The 19,411-nt window shown below is 37.3% G+C and overlaps 1 protein-coding gene and 1 long non-coding RNA gene across 4 annotated transcripts; one reads left to right on the top strand and one right to left on the bottom strand.

Annotated features, from left to right (window-relative positions):
* Nucleotides 1–3,351: 3,351 nt before the first annotated feature.
* On the top strand, nucleotides 3,352–10,075 carry LOC146567302 (phospholipid scramblase 1). Of its 2 annotated transcripts, none has more exons than XM_085287059.1 (7): nucleotides 3,352–3,528; nucleotides 4,175–4,268; nucleotides 6,594–6,636; nucleotides 6,731–6,951; nucleotides 7,124–7,285; nucleotides 7,794–7,955; nucleotides 8,348–10,075. In XM_085287059.1, exons 2-7 carry the CDS (start codon nucleotides 4,200–4,202, stop codon nucleotides 8,375–8,377), a joined length of 687 nt encoding a protein of 228 aa, XP_085143185.1. In that variant the 5' UTR covers nucleotides 3,352–3,528; nucleotides 4,175–4,199; the 3' UTR covers nucleotides 8,378–10,075. The 2 variants fall into 2 exon arrangements, with proteins under 2 accessions (XP_085143185.1, XP_085143184.1); XM_085287058.1 differs by having other exon boundaries at nucleotides 3,352–3,919.
* Nucleotides 5,758–18,557, bottom strand: LOC146567301 (uncharacterized). 2 transcript variants are annotated; one of them, XR_014893901.1, is made up of 3 exons: nucleotides 18,307–18,557; nucleotides 15,991–16,118; nucleotides 5,758–6,097 (listed from the first exon to the last, which is right to left on the bottom strand). It is a non-coding gene; the product is annotated as an uncharacterized LOC146567301 (long non-coding RNA). The 2 variants fall into 2 exon arrangements; XR_014893902.1 differs by lacking the exon at nucleotides 5,758–6,097 and adding an exon at nucleotides 6,961–7,311.
* Between the last annotated feature and the right edge of the window lie 854 nt (nucleotides 18,558–19,411).

The following is a 19,411-nucleotide window of genomic DNA, read 5'->3' as shown; positions in this document are numbered from 1 at the left end:
CAGATTGCAGGCTGTGCTGATGAATAAAGGCGGCCATACTAAATATTGACTTGCAAAATTATTAGAACTGTATAAAGTCTGTTTTGTCCTTATATACTGTATTTTCATCAATACTGCACATATTTCAAAACAGTGCACCCATCATAGTAAAATACAGTATAAGGAAATGAAGGCTGACTTATTTGGACTTAACAAATTCATGCATAGTAGTTTGATATTCTAATAGAGCTTAAATCAGGGAGATCAAATCAACTCACACAACTGTTATAAGTCAATTCATCTTTCTCCTGTGTGAAGGACCTCAGTCTGAGACCTATAGTCTGACTCTATTCAATCTATAAAAGTTGTGCTCCACTGTCAGGAGAGGACATTTTGGGCCTTCTATGGATGCCAAGAGCACATGGACTTTCGTGAAAATGACAAAAATGATGCAGTTTCCACATTTTATGGCCTCTAGGGAGATTAAATAATAATTTTCTGCAGACATTATAATTTTTATTGCTAACAATCACATTACTTTTCAATTTAACAGAATTTCAGAAGTTCTATGCCCCTTTGAGCAAGCACTTGGCAACTGTGGAAACAAAAAACTCCCTATAAACAGGAAGAAAATCTCAGGCAGAACCAGGCTCAGGGAGTGGCAGCCATGACTGATTGTGTGTGTGTGTATGCTAAAAGTGTACTAACTCTTCTGTCGTGTTGACAACCCAACCATCCATCCATCCAACATACAGATATTGATTACATCACACAGAAAACAAGCAACCAGGTTTTCAGAAAAAACGTCAGACCAAACAAATCAGAGGCAAGTGCTCATCCCTGAAGGTAGCATTAAAACTGAAAATATTCGGGAGCCAAAACCATTCTTTAGCATATCTGTGTTCATGTTTGACACTGATAACCTTGGATCCACATTTATTGGTTCATAGTTATAGTCAAGACAGATTCTTCAAGATTGGCCATGAAAGGAACAAATTATCTTGATGTAAGGGAGGTCTCTGTAAGGTGAGACCTCCCTTAAACAGAATGCAATGAGGCTGCTTCAATCTGCTGAGACGGTGTAAAGATGATTCCCTTCACAGGTCGGTGTCTCGTATACCAGTTGTGAAACAAAATCCCACAACTTCAGAGCTCTAGTGGTGTCAACACACCATCCCTCTGTCATACTATCCATGATCATTGTTAGTGCCTTGGGTGACATGACCATACAACCCAGCTTTATGTGCCTATTGCCAGTGTTGGGGTTGGCACTCAATAAAAAAGTGATGAATTACAAACTAACCATTACTTTCCCTAAAAGCAGTTCAGTATGTTACTTAATTACTGTCACATGATTACCAGTTAGCAATATAAACCTTGTGCTTCAGTCCCACACACCAACACAAATCCCCAAAATACATAGAATCTTTCTTTTAGTGTTTACATATGAACACAAAACCCACAACAAAAAGCAAAGATGAAACCAGCTCAAAGAAACAAATGCCACAGTATTTAAGTGTTACTGTAGAAACATGAACAGGCACAAACAGGCTTCAAGCCTGACTGCTCATCACTGTCTTTGTTACCTGATAAAGATCAGTGTCTGGCTCCTGGGCTGGGCATGCACTCACCTTTCAAATCACTCTGGGTTCTTGGCTAGCTTTGTGTTAGCATGCCGTCTGTGCAGGTGCTTCCAAAGAGCAGAAGCTGTGTTAGGACTATAAAGCAGTTGTTTCTGTTCTGGACGATTTACACTTTGCCATCATTCAAAACTAAAACTAATGTTAAATTATCTGTGGTAAACCGCTCCACCATTTTCCTGCTCCGGAACAGGAAATGAAATCAGCTGATTCCAGCGCAAGTGTGCGAAAAATAAAATGAAACATTTTTTTTTCTTTTCTTTATATCCACCCAGCATGTAGATAACAAGAAACATTGTAACACAAGTAATGACATAATATTGAGTTACATTACTGAAAAATGTAATGTGATCCAGTACAGTGCAGTAATGCATTATTACTATTTTGTGTGCAGATTAGAGTTTAATTAAGTTTAATTAATTTAGTTTATTTAAAATAAATAAATTTAAATGTTAAATTTATGTTTTAGAGTTCATGTGCGTTTCCTTCAACTAACTGTTTTAGTAGTCATGAAAAAAAAAGGAAATCTCACCAATAATCCACACAACACAAATGGAAAAATTATTATCAATTTCAACTTAAATTGAATTGATGTGATGTAATGTGATGTTCAGCATATGTCTTTCAACCACATGACCAAAACAAAAACATCTCAACTTCTCAGTTTCAGTAGAATATAACAATAAGAATATATAATATAAAATTATTTCTGTATAGTGATTTTCAGTATAAAAAAAATGTTTTTCAAAATAGAAGGAGTTAAGCCAAAGACAGATAATCAGGGTATTAATGCCAAATGAGTGAGTTTAAAGCCAGATATACTGCAGGGTACTTACCCTTAAGGAAACAATCTTAATAAATGCCATCCATGCTTAGGAGGCAGCATATGGTCTTAACATCTGAAAGTCCTCTGGACATTGCACTATTAACTTTATTATCAAACAACAATTGCATCATAGCACTAAAACACAGGAAGACACAAAAATAACATCTGAGAGCTTAATCAAAGCACATAAACAAGGGATTGTAAAAAAAAAAAAAAACGTTCTGTAGTAGAAATCACTGTGTGAGATCAGGTCTGATAAACTGTTGTGACTGATTATATTTTGTCTGCATTCAAAAAAAGTTTGACCTTTACGATGCAAAGAAATTAACATATATGACCAAGATCCGGAAAGGCTGTTGTATTTTTTTTTTTTTAAATATAATATGGATTGAGGCAAAGTAGAAAACTGTCATGTTACTCTTACAAATCAAATATTTACATCTGGGGGGGGGGATTGCTTTTTGCGTTTTGCTAAAGACGGAAGAAACTATCGGCTTGTTATCAGCAGGCAGTTCAAAAGCACACATATGCGATGTGATTACCATACATGGCAAGGGTTGCTTTCTATGAAGGCACCATTAATATTGGTGTAAATAACCTAACTGCTCGAATTTATTGTAGACTGCTTTGTAAAATCCACAACAAGATGCACAGGATATACTTGAAACCGTTTCACAGAGTTGCGTTTCCTCGTATTTATGGTGACATCAAGAGGATGGAAAAAGAAAATACCAGGAAAACCGATATGCTGCTAACGTGTGCATAATGAATGAATAAATTAAATAGCATTAATTATTAATGTTTGCTTTTTCAATTATACTTATCTATTTTTGGTTTGCTTTTGCTTTTGTGTAATGCAAACGCTCTAATCGTGCAAGTTATTCCTTTTTTTTATTTTGCTCTATTTTGTTCAGTTCTACTCAAATCTATTTGCTTCTGCTGAGTTCATTTCTATACTCTCATATCGCCATTGGTGCATGAAGATGGGAAGTACAACCACGTCGACCAATGAGATTCGAGTTTTATTCCATTGGTTTGGTTCCGGAGTGGCCCGTTATTATTTTAAGTAGCAGGTTAAAATCGGTGAGTATTTTTTGTCCCTCTTGTAACATCTGGGTGTCTCGCGTCTAGTTAGCACTGCGGAGGGCGTGTAGAGACACTTTCGTGTTGATTGTAGCGCGTCGCTTTGAACGACTGGCTCTGTCTGAATCCCAAAGTAGGCAGATCGGGGTGCGCTCTCTGCACCAGCTGACGAAACATTCACGGGTAGTAAACATATTTAACGCGATCGGTCACATAAATCTGCGCTGACTCGATCTGCTTGCTTGAATACGGTTAGTGTGGCTCACACGGGCTTTAGGCCCGCAGTCTTATGTGTAAACAAACGGACTAAGAGGATTTCTCCAGCTGGTGTCTCCCCGTCAGAAGCTCGTCACTTCCAGAACCAACCAAGAATGTCTGTGTCGCCCACCATGTAGGTCTGCAGCCGCTCCCCCACGCTCTGGACTATAACTACATCGCTGTTGGTTAACAAAAAGCATATACTGGACCTTAGAGAGCACAACGATGCCCCCAGGCTCTTCTATCGACCTCAAAATACTAGATAGATGTCGAAAATATACGGATCGTTGTCCATTTGCTTCGGTTTAGCAGCATTTGTTCACGACTGTGATTATACATAAGCAGAAGATGGCGCCATTTCTCAGTTTTAAACACTTTTCATCAACAGGTCTCATCAACTCCCTCTGGACGGTATGAACATGTATGCTGTGCCCAGCCCGGGAATACCAGGCTGTCCCCCAGGATTAGAGTACCTGACGCAGGTTGGTAAAGTACAAGTGACTCTAAATGGAGCAATCTGCATAGCCAAAAGTCTAAATTGATGCTCAAGGCCAGACATAATGAGCAATATTACCTTCCTTCTGGTTCCTAATATTAAATAGCCACCTGACACAGCAGAAAATCACATAGCAGTGAAAACTATGGAAACATACCCTGACTTACTCATCCTTTGTGACTACATAGATTAAAATGCTGTGTAGCATTGACAATATTTCCTCTAAATTAAATAGCTTAAATTGAATGCTTAACCAAACTGACGTAACTAACAACCCCACATATAATGATCACCACTGATGTTCACACAGGCATTCAGACATGTCACAGTAGGAGAGTGTGAAAAATTAAAGAAAAAGTGACTGAATTCTGTGCAAGCTACACTTGTTACACTTGTTGTTAATAGTGACACTTTTGCTTGCTGTGATAAGTCAACATCTGCCCTGTGAATAAGCTCTGTTGGAAAGAGTTGCTAGTTAGTTGAAGCCACCAGTCTTTTTCTTCATTCCTTGCAGCTTTAGGTCCATTCATTAAAGTTGAGAAGAACATAATGAAGTCCATGGTAAAAGTATATTGATCCACTTAAAATAAAGTGAGATGCTCTGCATGTGTTTATTCCAGAGGGTAAGTTGTTATAATTAGTAAAAGATGTGAGACCAGGCTGTTCTGATCCAATCAAAGGCTGTCTTTCAGAACAAAAAAAAATCAAGTCATCAGAGATAGATTGGTACTCATATGCTAGACTGTTTGTTCCCACTGCTTTGCTCAGCTTCTAGAGCTCCATTTAAAGTTTGACAAATTTGAACAGTGACAAAACTTGTCTAGATTAACTGGCTAGCAAAAGTTTGTAGATGAGGCAGTGGCTCTCACATCCTTACTCTGCTGCCATAGCAACAACTCTTTTCTCTGATCCCTCTGGCCTCGCCTGCGCCTCATTGCCTTCATCCTTTTTTTGTTTTAGAAAAAGCTTCTTACGTTCCAGCTTAGTTACCACCAGAGGCCAAAAGTGACAAACACAGTAATGGGAACGCTCCCTCTGTCTCTTCTGGCCTCGCTCTCATAAAATGAGTGTGTGCCAAGTGATTTGAAGTTTATCTGCTGCTTGAATGACCCAAAGAGGGGAGAAAAATACCCTACTACCATTTTTGATAAGAGTTATCATAATTCGGGGGGAATGTATTGATCCAGGGCTATAATTCTTCTATTCTATTGATTATTTCTATCTGAGATCCAGGGCTACTCATTAAAACAATGAACTATAAAAATAACAGTGAAACAGTTCGTTTCACTGTTATTTTTATAGTGCCAAATCACATCAACAGTTGAGTCAAGGCAATTTAATAGTAAAGTAAAAACCCTAAAATAGTGAAGAGAACTCCCCCAAAATAACACAACCCCCTATAAGCAATCACCTGGCAACAGCAGGAAGAAAAACTCCTTTTAATAGGAAGAAACCTCTGGCAGAACCAGGCAGGGTCAGATGTAGAAACGTTTTCTTAGAGTTGCATGAGGGTGGCATGGAAATCAGATTAGGTGGCAAAATCAAAGCCATTTCTTTACACATATGCAGGTGTTACCTTCTATAATATGTACTATATATGGATAAATACATTAAATGCAGTAAGTATACACATGTTTCATATAAACATAATCTGTATCTTTCTTAGACCAATAAGTATACAATCCAGAAAAGTACACAACATGACATGGATCAGTTAGAAATTTCTTCACTCTTCTTATTAGAAATAATCAAATTGTCCATCCATCCATCCATCTTCATCCGCTTTGTCCGGGGCCAGGTCGCGGGGGCAGCAGCCTAAGCAAATAATCAAATTGTTACACGCCTAAATTTACACAAAACGTCAAAAATGTGCCGTGGGTTGCTTCTGACAACAAGAAACAAAACCATTTTGGTTTAGGGGCTGAACCATTTTTAATGAGGGGGGGGGGATTATACAGTATATTTCATTTTAGAATTGATATTCAATGCTAATTGAAGCTAGGCTCAAAGTGTTAATGATAGATTATTTTAATAAACAACTGTCATATGCAAATCTTGGGTGGTACTAGAGGTGGGAAAAGATTATTTTAGGGTGGCACATGCCACCCCAGGCCACCACAGTAGATCCGCCCCTGGAACCAGGCTCAGGGAGGGGGGGCTGTTTCCTGTGACTGGGTGGCAGTGAGGAGAGGGAGAAATAATACAGCACCTGTTATTTATGTTTATGCCAGCATATATAACACTACGCCACCAACAGCTGCTCCTCTCAAGTGTTACATAAAAAAATAACATTGCTTATGTGGTTTTCTAGGTAGATCAGCTGCTCATCAAACAGAAAGTTGAGTTGATTGAAGGTATAGTACGTAAATAGTTTACTACATGCATATTTTAAGGATGTCTTTAGCGACAGTTGTTCAGTGTTTTTTTTTTTTTTTTAAATCCATGCAGCTCTTATTGGTTTTGAAAGCAATAATAAGTATGAAGTTCGTAATGTCATGGGCCAGAACGTCTTCTACGCTGTCGAGGAGAACGACTGTCTGAGTCGACAGTGTTGCGGTCCCCTGCGCTCCTTCACCATCCACATCCTTGACAATTTTGGACAAGAAATCATCACTGTCACCAGACCACTTAAGTGCATGTCATGCTTCTTCCCTTGTTGTCTACAAGAGGTGAGAGTAACTACGTTTAGAGACATCCTCTTTGTATATGTTAAATTACAGTATTTCCCTTTGATCACCAAATCACTCATTGTTTACACCTTGCACCACATCTGTGATTTTTACATGTATTTTTTAAAAGCTGACTAGAAATGAAACTGTTCTTTAATAACGCTTCATTCAGCTGGAGGTGCAGGCTCCCCCCGGCAACACAGTGGGCTATGTGATACAACAGTGGCATCCCTTCTCCCCTAAATTTATTGTTGCTAATGAACACAACGAACCTGTACTGAAAATTCATGGGCCTTTCTGCGGATGGAGCTGCCTTCCAGATGTTGACTTTGAGGTGGGTTTACCCAAACACAGAGAAATCTGTGAAATTTGTGAAAACACAACATGACATGGTTACATTCACACCCACTGGACATTATTTTTTTAAAGGAAGCCTCCTCGTGCTCTGAAGCGAGAAATGTGTTTCCAGTAACACAAGCCCATGGCTTGAATGAAGCCACTGCACAGGGCATGCTCTTGTGTGGCATAGTGTAGGCTTTGTTCCATGGCTCAGCTAGTTTTATTAGATTGAGCTGTGAAGGGGATTTGGGTCAGTGATACAGGCCTTTTGCCAGATCCAAAGAAAGGGTAACTGAAGCATGATATTACCATCCCCTAGCTGCTTTGAACTCATTATGGAGCGTACAAATCTCAGATTTCAGTGGCAGCGGGCAAAAAACAAAATCGAATTCTGAGCTGTTCGATGATCCTGTTCCAGTAAAACCAAACAAGTCCAGGGAATGACCTTTACGCTAATGCAACACATGTGCACAATCTGTTTTCTTATGCAACTCTTTCCACAGATTTTAACAATCGATGAAGTCAGCAAGATTGGGAAAATCAGTAAGCAGTGGACAGGGCTTCTTAGGGAGGCATTCACAGATTCAGACAACTTTGGTATTCAGTTTCCCATGGATCTGGATGTGAAAATCAAGGCTGTGATGATCGGCGCATGTTTTCTCATTGTAAGTTCAACCTTCACTTACCTTTTAATCAAAATGATTATATGATGTATTAACCTGTCATGTTAAGGCTTTGTAAAGGATATAATTTTAGAGTTCTTGAGCTGCAGATTAGGTGTAATTTTCAACACAGTCAACCAGCAGCTGACCGACTGACTTAATGTGTAACTTTGCCCTCATTTAGTGGGAAATGTGGTTTAGAATCACCTGAATTTCAACTAATAGAAAACAGAGTTTGCTAAATTCTTTCAATATGTTTTTACTTTTCTAGAAAATTGGCAGTACAAATTTTATATATGCTTTGGCTGATGCATTTTAACAGACGATTAAGCATTACATCGTTACATTTTTAAACATTTTTATGAACGCTTTCTTTTTCCTTATTTTGCATACAGGATTTCATGTTCTTTGAGTCAACTAACTAGGAGCCAAACCGCATTTCCTTGTACCTCTGCAAGAAGAACGAGGCCTCAAAGCCATGATGATTAGTCCCAAATGCCCTAACATCGAACAGCCTTCAAAGGAATAGTTTAAAGAAAGTACCAAATGGTACCTCAACGTCAACACTTTGCATGAACAAAGAAATAGAAGGTTTGTTTTAGTCTTAGCTGCTCAGGTTTGTTGCAAAATCATGTCATTGGGCTGAAAGTGCAAAATGCAGTTTTAGTTTAGCCAGTGTTCATGAAGATTTCATTATTATAATTATTATCTTGTAATTATTTAAAGGAAATGTTTTTTTTAATATATTTTTTGCTGTGTGTTTTACATTGTGACCATTAAGTCAATCTGGAACCCCGAAAAAACTTTGCTATTACTGCAAAATAACGTTTAGGGTAAAGATACATTTATATACAAGGAAACAAAAACGGAGCACAGTGGTGTAGGAAAAAATGGTTTGGTGTTAATATGATTAGTATGAAACCCTCATATGCAATTTGGTCACATTACAAGTAAAGATACTAATTTACTTAATCTACTCTGCTTGTATCTACTGTGTGAGAACTAAGGAACTCGTTTAATTCAGTTATCTGTAGTTCTGATATCCAGTGCCCTGTTTTTTATTGCTTTATGTTTTGGTCATTTGCCACACATAGCGATGTCTGTGCGCACTGCTTTGAACAAGTGTTTGTGTGTCTGTGAGCTATGATTGTACTTGTCTGTGAACAGAAGTTATAATACCATAAAATATTTTTTTCCACAGTTTTTTTTTTTAAAGGAAAGGGTGGGTGGGAAGTAGAAAGGATGTGCTATAAGCTTGACATACTGTTCTTGTCTTCCCCACTAGAGGGAGCTAGATATTCATTTAAGAATAAGCAGCCCAGATGAACGATATAAATACTTGCTAATGTTATTAGTATCTGATGACATTGTATATTTTTTTGATAAACTCAGGTTGAAATGCATGCTACTACTGTATTACAGTGTTGGTCACTACTGGCTCTGGACGTTACACACCTGCACCTGATACTATGAACATAAAGCGTTCACTGGTTTGTTTTCTTAAATCATTTTGTACATTATATGATTTTAATATCCATATATTGCTTCCATTTTCTTTTATATTACATTTAATTTTGATTATGTTTACCTTTTACATTAATATCCTATATGACAGTTTTACATGTATCACAATATTGTAGTTTCCAGTACAATAGAGTAATATTTTGCAGAAAATGAACATTGGTACTCTTTCACCATACTTCAATTTAAAATTATAATACATATTAATTGTGGCAATCGGTGTGATTAGGGGTGGTATAAAGTATTGTAGCAAAGGCGTTATGTGTCAAACATTCTTTGTGAAATATTTTTTTCACCATGACTGTGTAATCTGTGACTTTACAAACCTGAAAAATTAGCCTCCATCATAAGCCATTTTTACATATTAATACTTAAGCTTTTATTTTTGTAAAAGTACTATATACTGCCAGTTGAAAGAGATAATATTACTGGTGTAAACTTACATTTTTTTTTGGTGTCCAGAGTGTTTTATTCTGCCTTTAATGTATTGACACTTGTTTTTAGAATAGCCATAAGTGGATATATTTCTCTCTTTATAAACATAATTTTTTAAACCCCTTAATTATGCGAAACCTAAATAAAAACTTAATAGATGTCTTTTATGAAGTCTGTTTTTTTTTCTTTGCATACAGTTGGTTAAGATAATACTCAGTTGAAATAAAATCCAATCCCATTCTCGCCACTAGCATGGGCCTTTCCTTTTCTTATAATACAGTAGTAGTATAAGATGCTGGTGCTAGATCCTCTGAAGGCTCTTTGATTGTGTTTAAACGCCAAAAAATTCAGCCAGAATGTGATCTTAAAAAAGGGAACTTTGCTATTTTCAGTCAGTTATATAACAAAAACAGTTAGAGTCCTTATTCTTCTACTTTTGCACTATTACTGTAAACTGATAAACTGTTTAGTCACGCAATGAATGGAAATGAGCTACGCTTAGATTGTGCAAATAGTCCATGGAAAAATATCAATAAAAAATAAAAAGAACCGTGATGTGTGATGTTCTTTTGATTTCAATACTAAAATGAGTAGAAACTGACCATTAACAACCACTGATAGTGAAAAAGTTCAACTTTAGTACTATGAATGAACTTCTTTGTTATAGTCATTTCAATATGTTTAATAACAATGCTCAGACCTTGTAAACGGTTATGTAAAGGCACTGTGCTTGGTAACCACCTTCATCTGGTCTTTCATCGGTTTCCTTAAAACATCTTTGTTAATGTTTCTGAATGTTGAATTTTTAATGGAAAAACCTGATCTGAGGTGCAGAATGAAGAGGGAAACGAAAACTATTCATTTTCTCCCTTCTGAAATAAGCTGCAAACCTTCATTGGATAAGTCCAAGTAATTCTCATTTACAACAGCCTTTTCAACAACAGCACCTTTTGTTATGACATTTATTCAATGGAAAAATTATCTGCTGTGAAAATACTCGTATCTTTTGATGAGCCTGGTGTTTATGAAAATTATCATTACTAAGTTAGATTAAGAGCTTCCTTATAAGGTAACTATTTAAGGGCAAATTTCTCTTATATATAGGGTTTGTATTATACTTAAGGATATGTGTGAATCATGGCAAATATCAAGTTTCAGCTATTTTTGTGGTGCAGATGGTTTTCATGTTATATGGCAATATTTTCCGGAATACATGATGTCCTACTTCTCTGAGTGGTACAGATAATTAAGCTGTGGTTGGAAAATAGTGTGGAGGAGTGCACGTGGAGGAGGGAGGATGTGATTAAAAATAACACTTCATGCCATTTTTTCCTTTTTTTCTGATCATCAAATAAAATTCTTCTCATGACATAGGTATGGCAGTGGTTATATTTGCAGTAATACTGAGGTGGATAGATGGTCAGATTGTTGTGGACGGGCGATGTCTATGATAGAGCAAGTCACATTTTCTGTATGTGCAAGTAAGCCTAGCTCTTCTAGGCTTCAAGTGACATCCATTCTTTTATTAAAGGGTTTATGAAAGGGCTGTAACACACACACAGATTCTAGATCTGACCAACCTTCTCAGCCGTGGGCAAAAGATGACAACCAATAAAATTCTAAAAGATAATTTATTAGTACACTGATCATAAAAGTGAAGGGACAAAATAGTCCAGTGTCCCACTTGCAAAAGGGATACAACACACAGTTCAAGCTATGCCACACTTCACTATGGTGACAACTTTAACAGGAAACAACAGTTGTCCTCCAAGACCCAACGCCCTGTAAGTAAAGGGCTGATAATCACTCTAGCCTCAGTAAACCAACTCTGCCTTTAGGCTGTGTCACATAGTAGGCACAGAGAAACAAAATATCACAGCATTGTATTGGGTATAAATAGACCAGAGTATCAGTACAATCAAATAAACTGCCTTCAATGAATCCAACCCCATAACAACCACTTGTTCACAGCAATTGTGACACACAAAAACCTCCCAAACTAGTGCCCAATACCCACAGCAAAGATGGAGATGAGTAAATATAGGCAATACTAGTCCACCATATTACAGGGGCATCACTATGGCAGCTCAGTATAAGCCAGTGTAAACAAGCCAAGTCAGTCTTTGTATATTAGAATGCTAACTTTAGCATTCTAACACAAATACATATACAGTATAGCTACTATTAGCTGGTCTCCTGTTCATAAGGGATTGCTACAAGAATCAGGGATCAGGAATCCTTCATTGGTTTGGCAGATGTATAAACCAATACACTACAGAGACACTGTGACTGCACGATTATTTGACTTCATTAGTCTCTCACATTGTTGTGGAGAAATTTTGACCCACTCTTCTTTACAGTGTTGCTTCAGTTCATTGAACTTTACAGACATTTGTTTATGTACAGCTCTTACGGTACTGGCATGTTAATTAGGTTAAGGTCTGGACCTTTACTGGGCTATTTACTGGGCAACACCTTGATTCTTTTCTTTTTTAGTAATTCTGTAGATTTGTTGCTTTCTTGGCTATCATTGTCATGTTGCATAACTCAGTTTTGGCCAAGCTTTAGGTGTTAAACAGATGACCTCACATTTTATTCTAGAATACTTTGGTATACAGAGGAGTTCATGGTCACTTTAGTGACTTTAAGGTGACAGTTGGTATGAGCTGTGTTTGGTTTTCACCAAATGTGGCAGTGTGCATCAAACATCTCCAAATTGTTCCAGTGTTTAGCTTTGTTCAAAAGCAACTTTCCAAAGACATGTAATTTTTAGAGAGTGGAGGCTTTCTTCTGGCAACCCTTCCAGATAAACCATATTTGTTTAGTCTTTCTCCAATTGTGCTTAATGAACTTTTACATTTAATATGCTAACTGAGGCCTGTAGAGTCCAACGTGTAGCTCTGCAGTTTTTCGGAGTATTGTACAGTCTGAACTTGACGTGGATTTACTGGGATGTCTAGTCTTTGGAAGATTGTGGCACACACCTGAATGCTCCAGACCAGCAAACTGACAAAACATCTGCTTTTATAGATGTCCTCATACTTGGTCATCATCAAATTAATGAGGTATATTTGATTAGCAGCACACGGCTGCTAATTACCCTGTTAATTCCTATGGAAACAGAGAGTGTGTACCTAACTTTTTAAGTACATAACCTCACTAACATAACTAAATATAATCTATTTTTCTGACAACTGTAATTCTGTACTTAAACTTACCCTGGTTTTCAACCATGAAAAATGAGGAACAGTTTTTTGAGATTAACAATGTAGCGCTATGTAGATGCCTGCAAAAATGGTAACACACACAGCTAACATTTCACCACAGCTTGTTACAAATATTACCACCAGGTGTAAAACTGTCACCTTTGAACTCTTTGTGACCCCACATTTCAATCAACACCACTGGGAACTTTACTATCTGTTGTGAGGAGCAATCCCTTTATTGTTGCAAATTCAATTTAACAAGGATTTAGAAGACTTCCTTAGAAAAAAATCACTCTCCTTTGACATGTACTGTAAAAGAGCACACATTACAGAATTTACTGGAGTTGTTACTGCTGTTACTGCTATAAGCTATCATGTTTCCAAGGAACATTCCACATTTGTTAGGAATTACATATTCAGACCACACAGAATGACCTCACTGATGTCGGTGCGGCAATTTTGATGCCTGACATGTTCCAGACTGTGAAAAACATTCTGGAAAAACAACAATGTTTTGTCCAAAACATTTGAAACTTCATTATAATTAAACACATTTGCTTTCGATAACTGTGTAATATTTTGCAATACATATACTTAAAAATGACACAATTGGTTACACAAAAAATAAACATCTGTGAGTCAAACATATTTAATATACTACAACAGTGGTGGGTTAAGCAGACGTGTCGGTTCGGGAAACTAGATGGGCTGAATTATTTGTATTCCTGACTTGTGATTTACAACATTAAAAGGTTTTTGAAGTCAAGCTGTAGTTCAATATTGACGTTGCAATGAAAAAATACAAACTCAGATCAAAAAACATTTGTCAAACATTACAAAAATATAACCGTATTAATTCGAATGAAGTATTAACAATCTATACTTTTAAAACTGTATTTGCAGATTGTGATTTCCTTTGTTAGAAATCATAACTGTGATATGAAACAAATTTATTCTTCAGCTCTAGCAACAAGCCAGCATTATAGTAGTAATCGATTCACAAGTTTGGCTGATTATTTTATATTAACTGAACTGCTTGGTGTAATCACTCTGCATATTTTTAATGACGTTGAAAGATGTTAAAATTCATTTTAACATCTGTTAGCATTTGTCATGCATGCAATAAGCATATCCTATTAGTATTGTGATAAATCGGCGAAACCCAAGCTGGAATAGAAAACACGTTTTCTCATTACATTTGCTGTTCTGCTCTGAGAATAAAATGGAACGCAGATTGCTCTGTGTTGCAGTGACTACAATTGTCTCCCAACAGTATACAGAGAGTGGAATTTCTGGTATCTGTATTTTAAACCCAGGGTGATAAACAAATGGCTGAAGCAACATCTGTGCAAATGGAGCCTAAGAAAACACTATATACCCACAAGGGTAGAAGAAAACAGATGTAAAGTATAAAATGGGGGATGGTTGTTTGCTTTTACACTGAAATAAGAAAGACTGGACTGGAGTCAGTTTAGACTGGACTGGAGTCAGTTTAGACTGCCCGTGCCTATGAAGGTAAGTGTATCAGAAACAGCTTGTTTACAAAAAAGATTTAGAAGCTGTTTTAATTTGTAAATAAAAAAAGAAAGAAAGATTTTTGACAAACTAGTCAAAAAATGAAACAGACATTTGTGTTTTAGAGAGATTTTTTTTTTTTTTTTTTTGCCGCCTGTCCCGTTTGGCTCTTTTGCCATCAGAATTGAGAGAGATTTTTTTAAGACCAACACTATAATACATGTATATACAGAGCTGTGGAAAAAGTATTTGCCTGCTTCTTGATTTCTTATTTCTTTGCAGATCTGTCACACTTAATGTTTCAGATCATCACACATATTGTAATATCAGACAAAGATGATTGAATGTTAGTGTCAGTTCTTATCCAAACCTACCTCACTCTGTGTGGAAAAGTAATTGCCCCATTGTTAAATCCTGAATTAAGTGTGGAAAGTCACACGAGAAAGTCAAATCTCAATCACTTGAGTAGAAACTGTCTGAGAAACTGAAGTAGGCTGAAAGATCTCAAAAGCAACAGATCATACCATGATCTAAATCAGGGGTGGGGCAACTTCAGGCCTCAAGGGCTGGTGTCCTGCAGGATTCAGATATCACTCTGGGTCAACACACCTGAACAAATGATTAGTTTGTTACCAGGCCTCTGGAGAACTTCAAGACATGCCGAGGAGGTAATTTAGCCATTTGAATCAGCTGTGTTGGATCAAGGACACATTTAAAACCTGCAGGACACCGGCCCTCGAGGCCTGGAGTTCCCCACCCCTGATCTAAATAAATAAAGAACAAATGGGAAACAAAGTAACTGAAATCTATCCGCTTGTAAAGGGTTACAAAGATGTTTCTAAAGCTTTGAGATGTCAGAAAACCATTATCCACAAATAGAAAACACTGAGGAAGGTTCCCAGGAGTGGCTAGCCTACCAAAATTACTCCAAGATCACCTCAACAGCTCATCCAAGAGGTCACAAAAGAACCCAGAACATACTGTAGAGAAGTGCATGCCTCATTTGTTTTAGTTAAAATCAGTCAAAGTTTTCATGATTTAACAATAAGAAAGAGACTGGGCAAAAATGTCATCCATGGATTACGAAAAGGGTTAGGGTGTAGAACTAACACAGCATTTCATTAAAAGAATATCAAACCAGCAGTGAAACACGGTGGTGGTAGTGTGATGGTCTCCTGCTTCTGCTGTAACTGGAACCATGAATTCTTCTCTGTACCAGAAAGATCAAAGCCATCCATGTAAAGAGGGAATTAATCCATATCTAAACCCTTTCCCCTTGTGCAGCTAGACTCTGTGACTATAACAAATGTGCACGCTGTGCTATTTAAAGGTCTTTGGTCTAAGATTAAATGCAGTGTTACCTTCTAGCACTTCCTTCGAGGAATCCCTCAGCCACACCCTGGGCCAATGGAAGCCCTAAAATCCCATAAATGTGACCACAGGAGCCAGGCGATGACGTGGTGACGTACTGGGTGCTCGGGAAGATGACCTGCTGAAGTAAGAAAAATGAGTTTTACTCTTTCCATTGATCTGGACTAGTAATTACACTTTCTGTGAAGTGATCAAAGCATTGGGATAAAAATAAAACCCATTCTTTTACAATCACAGTGCAGTTGCGGGTTCTCATGAATGCTTTATGGGTTTCTGTTATATGTGACTCACCAGTGCAATTGCAAAACCATACCAGAAAAAGAGGGTTGTGTTAAAAATAGAGCACAAAGTAGAACAAAATCCAGGGCCAACTGACAGATAGTCAATATTCTGGTTTATATATTTCCTAAACTATTGCACTGACATGAATTAAATGAGTAATATATATTATTCTTTACATTTTATTCTCACTATTGTTTGTGTTAGTTACCAGTTAATGAGCAGTTTTGTCTTCAATTGTCCCTGTTTCTCTCATCTTTTTAAGCCATTTTTGCTGTTTTCTGTTCAGTATTGAGCATCTTCTTTGAGACCTGTCTCCCTAATGAATCATCTGTTTCTTCTTGCAGCTTGATTAAATTTAAGCAGCGCTTTTAAACCCACTGTCTCCACAACACTGCCAAAAATAGAGGATGGTCTGCTGTCGTCAGGGAGCTACAACACTATTTAGCCTTTTACTCACTTCAAGTGACAGTGAATGCTGGAGGCTTGTGTGTTCTTGTTTTCCACAAAAATGAGCTTAAATTAAAAGGCGGGCTTAAGAACACACCACCTGTGCTGCAGGAAACTTTCAAACAGCCGGCATTCCTTTTAAAGGTTGATAAACAGCTGTATTTAACCGTGTTGCCATCCAAAGTCTCCAAGTATCCCCTGATACGCAGGCAGATAGAGTGGGGATAATGAGGTCCAGGTGTGTCTTGTTGCAACGATGAGCTAATGGCGTCTCTGCCATTACCCCCGTCACCGCAGCCATCTCCCAGTTTCTGTACCCTGCACTTGCCCATTTTTGTGTAATTAAATGCAATTTTCTCACCCACACCACATACCCATTGTTTAAACTTGTCAACAGTGCTACTGCCACCACCGTGGACTCTTGACATGTCATTACTTCAATCTTCAGTGCAGACAAAACTCTATAGATGGCCTCCTGCTTTTTTTGCAGCTCTATGGTATGTCACATTTCCAATTACTGTCTCTGGCAGAAAATGAAATACCCTGTATGACTTCTGGACATTTTTGTCAGGGTGTAATCAAATCTAAAGAACATTACATTAGCTTTTTCAGATATCTAATGGATATTTAGTCAGTGAACTGAAGCAATGGTTGTAGCATATTCCTGTCACAAGCTTCCAAAATAAAACATTAGGTTTTGCACCACAAACACTTTTATTTTCCAGCTGCAGAGAGTTCCCTCACAAACCCACAGGGCAAAAATCCCTGTTATAAGTTATATGTTTGGTGCTGAGCTGTCAAATTGCTTTAATCCTTCTTTTGGCTGTGAATGATTGGACTGAAATTTTTGCAAAAGTGCAAAAGCAAGGGTTGTTCTACTGTTATAACTTGGTCTGCGTTAGTTTGAGTTTCCGAATAGGAGGAATCTCTGTTGTTGAAAGTATTTCTATTCAAGACAGACAGCAAGATTTAAAGGGGTAATTTTCTCATGACACTAATGACACACTAATTTCAACAAGCGTGCCTGCCCAGTGCTTGCTATAGTGTCAGTTACACACTGACTTACCAAAAAAGAAGAAATGAAAAACAAAAACAAGAGAACAGCTGAAATCAAAGTCAAACATCCAATACCAACTTTCTGGCATGACTCTACATTTTATAGTTCTATCAGGGCCTCACTGGAAAGAAGTAATAAAGGTTCTCACTCTAAATTTAAAACCACGATTCTGGTGATGTCATTAAGCAAAACAATCTTCTGGCAGTGATTACAACAGCCATGCAAAGTGTTTACCAGGAAGAAATGGTCTGAGCTGGGGGACAAGTCTGTTACTCTTAATAATGAACCAGGGACACAAATCACAGAAGGCATTAGTTTCAGTGTCAACTAAAACACAAGGAAACACAAATACAATGTGACAGTTAATGAAAGCCAGATTTATCATCTGGTTTCTGCTTTCTCCTTCATTTCTTCTTGTTGAGGGCATACAGCAGCTCTAACATGTGTAGTATTGCATAGCTGCTTCATATATGTCGATCGGCTCGATTATGTTACAGGATTCCCTACTGTATATCATCACCTGGATGAGGATCTGCATTTGATGGGACCAGTTGGTCCTTGGGAGGATGGTCTACTCAACCAACAGGACATATACATGAAATGATCCATAGCCAGGAAGATAGCATGGGATTCCAGCAACAACCGGCTGCTGTCCGTGCTGCCATCAGGGAGCCTGCAGCCTGCCAAAACAGAAAGGACGAAGAGCTTTTATCCTACTCGTAGCTGGACTGTCACATAAGCTGCGCATTCTAACTGTATAAGTTTACATGTCTAATCGTATATGTATTCAACTCAAGCTTGTGCTATAATACCAAATTATTTACACTCAATTATAAGGATTATTTAACTATTCAAGTAAGTAAAAAGGAAAAACTTTCTCATACTGTAATTTCTCTAATGGAAAAAAACTGATGGCCAAACAGTCTCCTTCAGGATTTTGCTTTTCTGGTAGAGTGCAGAATTCCTGGTTTCATCACTTATGGCAAGCAGCAAAGCAGCTTCAGCCACACTGCTACCACCATGTCTGATTGTTCTCATGTTAATTTTATGAAATGTGGTATTAGTTTTATGACAAATCTAATTGGACTCAAACCCCCCAAAAATTAATCTTTTGTCTTTTCACTCCACGGGATATTTTCTCAAAAGCCTTGGGGATCATCAAGAGTTTTCTTTTGGGAAATATGAGATGAGCCTTTGTGTTCTTTTTAATCACAGTGGTTTTGGCTTTGAAACTCTCCCTGTGGATGTTGTTTTTGGCCAGTCTATTTCTTATTACTGAATCATAATAACTGACCTCAACAGAGGTCAGTTATTTAGACATTGTTCTGTGTTTTTCTCCCGAAAAATGTGGTTAATCACTGTTAAATAATTTAAAATAAGCATCAGATAAGTCTGTATAGCATTTTTTCCCTTGAATATTGAAATAATGATGCAAACAAACAAACAAACAGCTTTGTCTGGTTTTCTTTGTCTAATGATATCCTAATAATGTATTATTATTTTTGTTTTTTGACCATCTGAAACGTCTAAGTGTGAGAAATATGCAAGAAAGTAAGAAAGAAAACAAGAAGTTGAGATAATAAATAATAAATAAATAAAATAAGTAAAACTTATTTTTTATTATA

Source organism: Mchenga conophoros, linkage group LG9, assembly GCF_057382185.1.
Source record: "Mchenga conophoros isolate Kocher_MC1m ecotype Shallow Benthic linkage group LG9, M_conophoros_male_GT1.1, whole genome shotgun sequence".
Classification (NCBI taxonomy): Eukaryota; Metazoa; Chordata; class Actinopteri; order Cichliformes; family Cichlidae; genus Mchenga; species Mchenga conophoros.
This window is presented reverse-complemented; position numbering and strand designations above follow the sequence as displayed.